General features: G+C 52.3%; 1 protein-coding gene across 1 annotated transcript in view; it reads left to right on the top strand.

The window, feature by feature from the left end:
- Window positions 1–2,604, top strand: part of LOC106817409 — a 7,506-nt gene extending 4,902 nt beyond the window's left edge. Inside the window, exons 2-3 of the mRNA XM_014822074.1 lie at window positions 1,028–1,063; window positions 1,522–2,604. Of these exons, the coding sequence (XP_014677560.1) occupies window positions 1,028–1,063; window positions 1,522–2,106 (621 nt within the window). The 3' untranslated portion in view covers window positions 2,107–2,604. The remainder of the gene's footprint in view (window positions 1–1,027; window positions 1,064–1,521) is intronic.
- The last annotated feature ends 439 nt before the right edge of the window (window positions 2,605–3,043 follow it).

The raw sequence follows: 3,043 nt of genomic DNA on the forward strand, positions 1-3,043 counted from the left end.
TTATATATAACGCGTCCATGGCAATATATAATACAATCGTGTCTATCTTATTATCGTGCTAATATATATACATATACGTGTCTATACCAGTACGAATTCGTAATAGAGCTACAGTACCAATACTGCATGTATAAACAGAGCTATGTGTGTATCTCTCTATGTGGCAGTATATGAGGCTAACATCTTAGCTTCATGTCCCTCTCTATAAGGCAGTGTTGCACTAACACATCCGCTATATGCCCCCCTCTCTCTCTTTCTCNAGGGAGTGTGGATGAGGAGGGTGGGGTGAGGGAGGTGGATTGAGGGAGGTGGGTGAGGGAGGTGGGTGAGGGAGGTGGTGAGGGAGTGGGTGAGGGAGGTGGGTGGAGGGGAGGTGGCGGGTGAGGGGAGGTGGATGAGGGAGGTGGATTGAGGAGGTGGGTGAGGGAGGTGGTGGAGGGAGGTGGGTGGGGAGGTGGTGAGGAGGTGGGTGAGGGAGGTGGGTGAGGGAGGTGGGTGAGGGAGGTGGGTGAGGGAGGTGTGGGGAGGTGGTGAGGGAGGGGTGAGGGGTGGTGAGCGGAGTGGAGTGGGGAGTGGGTGAGGGAGGTGGGTGAGGAGGTGGATGAGGGAGGTGGGTGAGGGAGGTGGGTGAGGGAGGTGGTGAGGGAGGTGGATGAGGGAGGTGGATGGGGAGTGCGCGTGAGGGAGGGTGGATGAGGGAGGTGGGTGAGGGAGTCGGTGGCAACCTACAGCTACAGGTGGTGAGGGAGGTGTGTGAGGGAGGTGGGTGAGAGGTGGGTGAGGGAGGTGGGTGAGGGAGGTGGGTGAGGGAGGTGGGTGAGGGAGGTGGGTGAGGGAGGTGGGTGAGGGAGAGTGATGAGGGGAGGTGGGTGAGGGAGGTGGGTGAGGGAGGTGGGTGAGGGAGGTGGGTGAGGGAGGTGGGTGAGGGAGGTGTGTGAGGGAGGTGGGTGAGGGAGGTGGGTGAGGGAGGTGGGTGAGGGAGGTGGGGCTGGGTGAGGGAGGTGGGTGAGGGAGGTGGGTGAGGGAGGTGGATGAAGGAGTCGGCGGCAACCTACAGCTACAGGTGGGTTGTGTGAGGGGGTGGGTGATGAACATGTCGGTTGGTGTAAGAGAGAGATGAGGAGGAGAGATGAGAGAGAGAGCGGAAGAGAGAGAGAGAGAGACAGGGGAGAGAGAGAAAAGAAAGAAGAGAAAGAAGCAGAGAGAGCCAGACAGACATTGGATGAGACGAGAGAGGAGACAGAGGAGAAGAAAGAAAGAAAGAAAGAAACGAGAGAGGAGAGAGAAAGAAAAGAGGAGAGAGAGAGAGGAGAGAGAGAGAAGAGATGGGAGAGAGAAGAGATGAGAGAGAGACGAGAGGAGGAGAGAGAGAGAGAGAGAGAGAGAGATGTCGAATTAATTCATGTTGTTTTCATATTTATATTATTGGTTATTATTTTCGTTGTATTTAATTTTATAATATCTATATAATGTATTAAAAACTGTGTATTGTATACTAAGCTATGTGTTTGCTCATCACAGCCGGATTCCTATCGGCTTCACGAGAAAGAAAATGGCGGCTACAACGAGCGCTGGACGGACGTGTGTGCGCATGCGCTGCGTGACGGCGAGCTGCAGGAAGCGTCGGCGGCTCTTCGTCTGCTCGATCCGGAGCAGTCGTCGCTGCAGCCCGTCTACGAGCGCCACGGCATGGTGAAGCTCACCAGGTGTCGCTCGAAGCCGACGGCGCTGTACGCGCGCTCGCAAATTGGCTCGCTAGAGGGCGTGCTGATCGCCTTCGCCGTCGCGCTGTTCGTCGTCGGCGTGCTGCTCGTGGCGACGATGTGCTGCATCGCGCGTCGCTTCCGTAAGAAGCTGTCGCGCGACGCCGACGCCGACGACTACAAGACGGAGCCCGTCATCTACCATCCGGCGTCGCTGTACGGAACGCTACCTGTCGGCGGCTTCGTGTACGACCAGCCGACGCCCGCACTGCCCTCTGTCGTGTCGCTGAGCGTCGACGAGCGCATTTACGAGTGGCAAGAGAAGAGCGTCGATTTGAACGACGGCGGTTCGCTGAAGGACTACGACCAGGCTGAACCTGACGACATCGTCCTCTTTCCCTAGTAGAAAGCAAATGGCGGCCACACACACACACACAATGGTGGCCCACCCCCTATAGGAACTAGCGAGGCCGTCAAGGGAGGGGCTCCGTTTACAGAAAGATCATAAATAGTTAGTTATGGCGACTACTTCCGTGTCCAAAATGTCGTAAACGTTATTGTCATGCGACGCATGATCTTTCGTGTGGCTCCAGGAATGAGATAATAGAGGTTAGGTTACTACCTAACTGTACGTGTCACGCCATCTAATGCGCCTGGTTTTACCATAGTCCGAAACGGAATTCTGTAAATATTGATGCGTGTACACGCGCGCGTGCGTGCGCGTGCGTGCGTGTAGGGGGGTAGGGGGCGTAACAGCTCAGTGAGATGTGCAAAAGCTTAGATCTAGTAACCGTAAATCAGTTCTGTAAGTGATAGTCGAGAATCACCGATAGGTAGACGCGTGCGCGGATTGTAATAAAAGTGACAAATAATAAAATGGCGGTTATATATATACGACAAACGCTTGTTCTAGTGTCGAGACGTTAGCTATTTGCGCATCGCATGACGTCACGTCACGTTACATTACATTACATTACAATACATTACATTACGTTATGTTACGTTACATTACATAGCATTACATTACATCGTATGGCGTTTCGTTTCATTCCATTACGTTACGTTACATTACGTTACGTTACGTTACGTTACATTACGTTACGTTACGTTACATTACGTTACGTTAAGTTACGTTTCGTTACGTTACGTTACATTACGTTACGTTACGTTACGTTACATTACGTTACATTACGTTACGTTACGTTACGTTACGTTACGTTACATTACGTTACGTTACGTTACGTTACATTACGTTACGTTACGTTACGTTACATTACGTTACGTTACGTTACGTTACGTTGTACTATTACGTTTACGTTACGTTACGTTACGTTTAACCG

Source organism: Priapulus caudatus, unplaced genomic scaffold, assembly GCF_000485595.1.
Source record: "Priapulus caudatus unplaced genomic scaffold, Priapulus_caudatus-5.0.1 Scaffold1714, whole genome shotgun sequence".
Taxonomy (NCBI): Eukaryota; Metazoa; Priapulida; class Priapulimorpha; order Priapulimorphida; family Priapulidae; genus Priapulus; species Priapulus caudatus.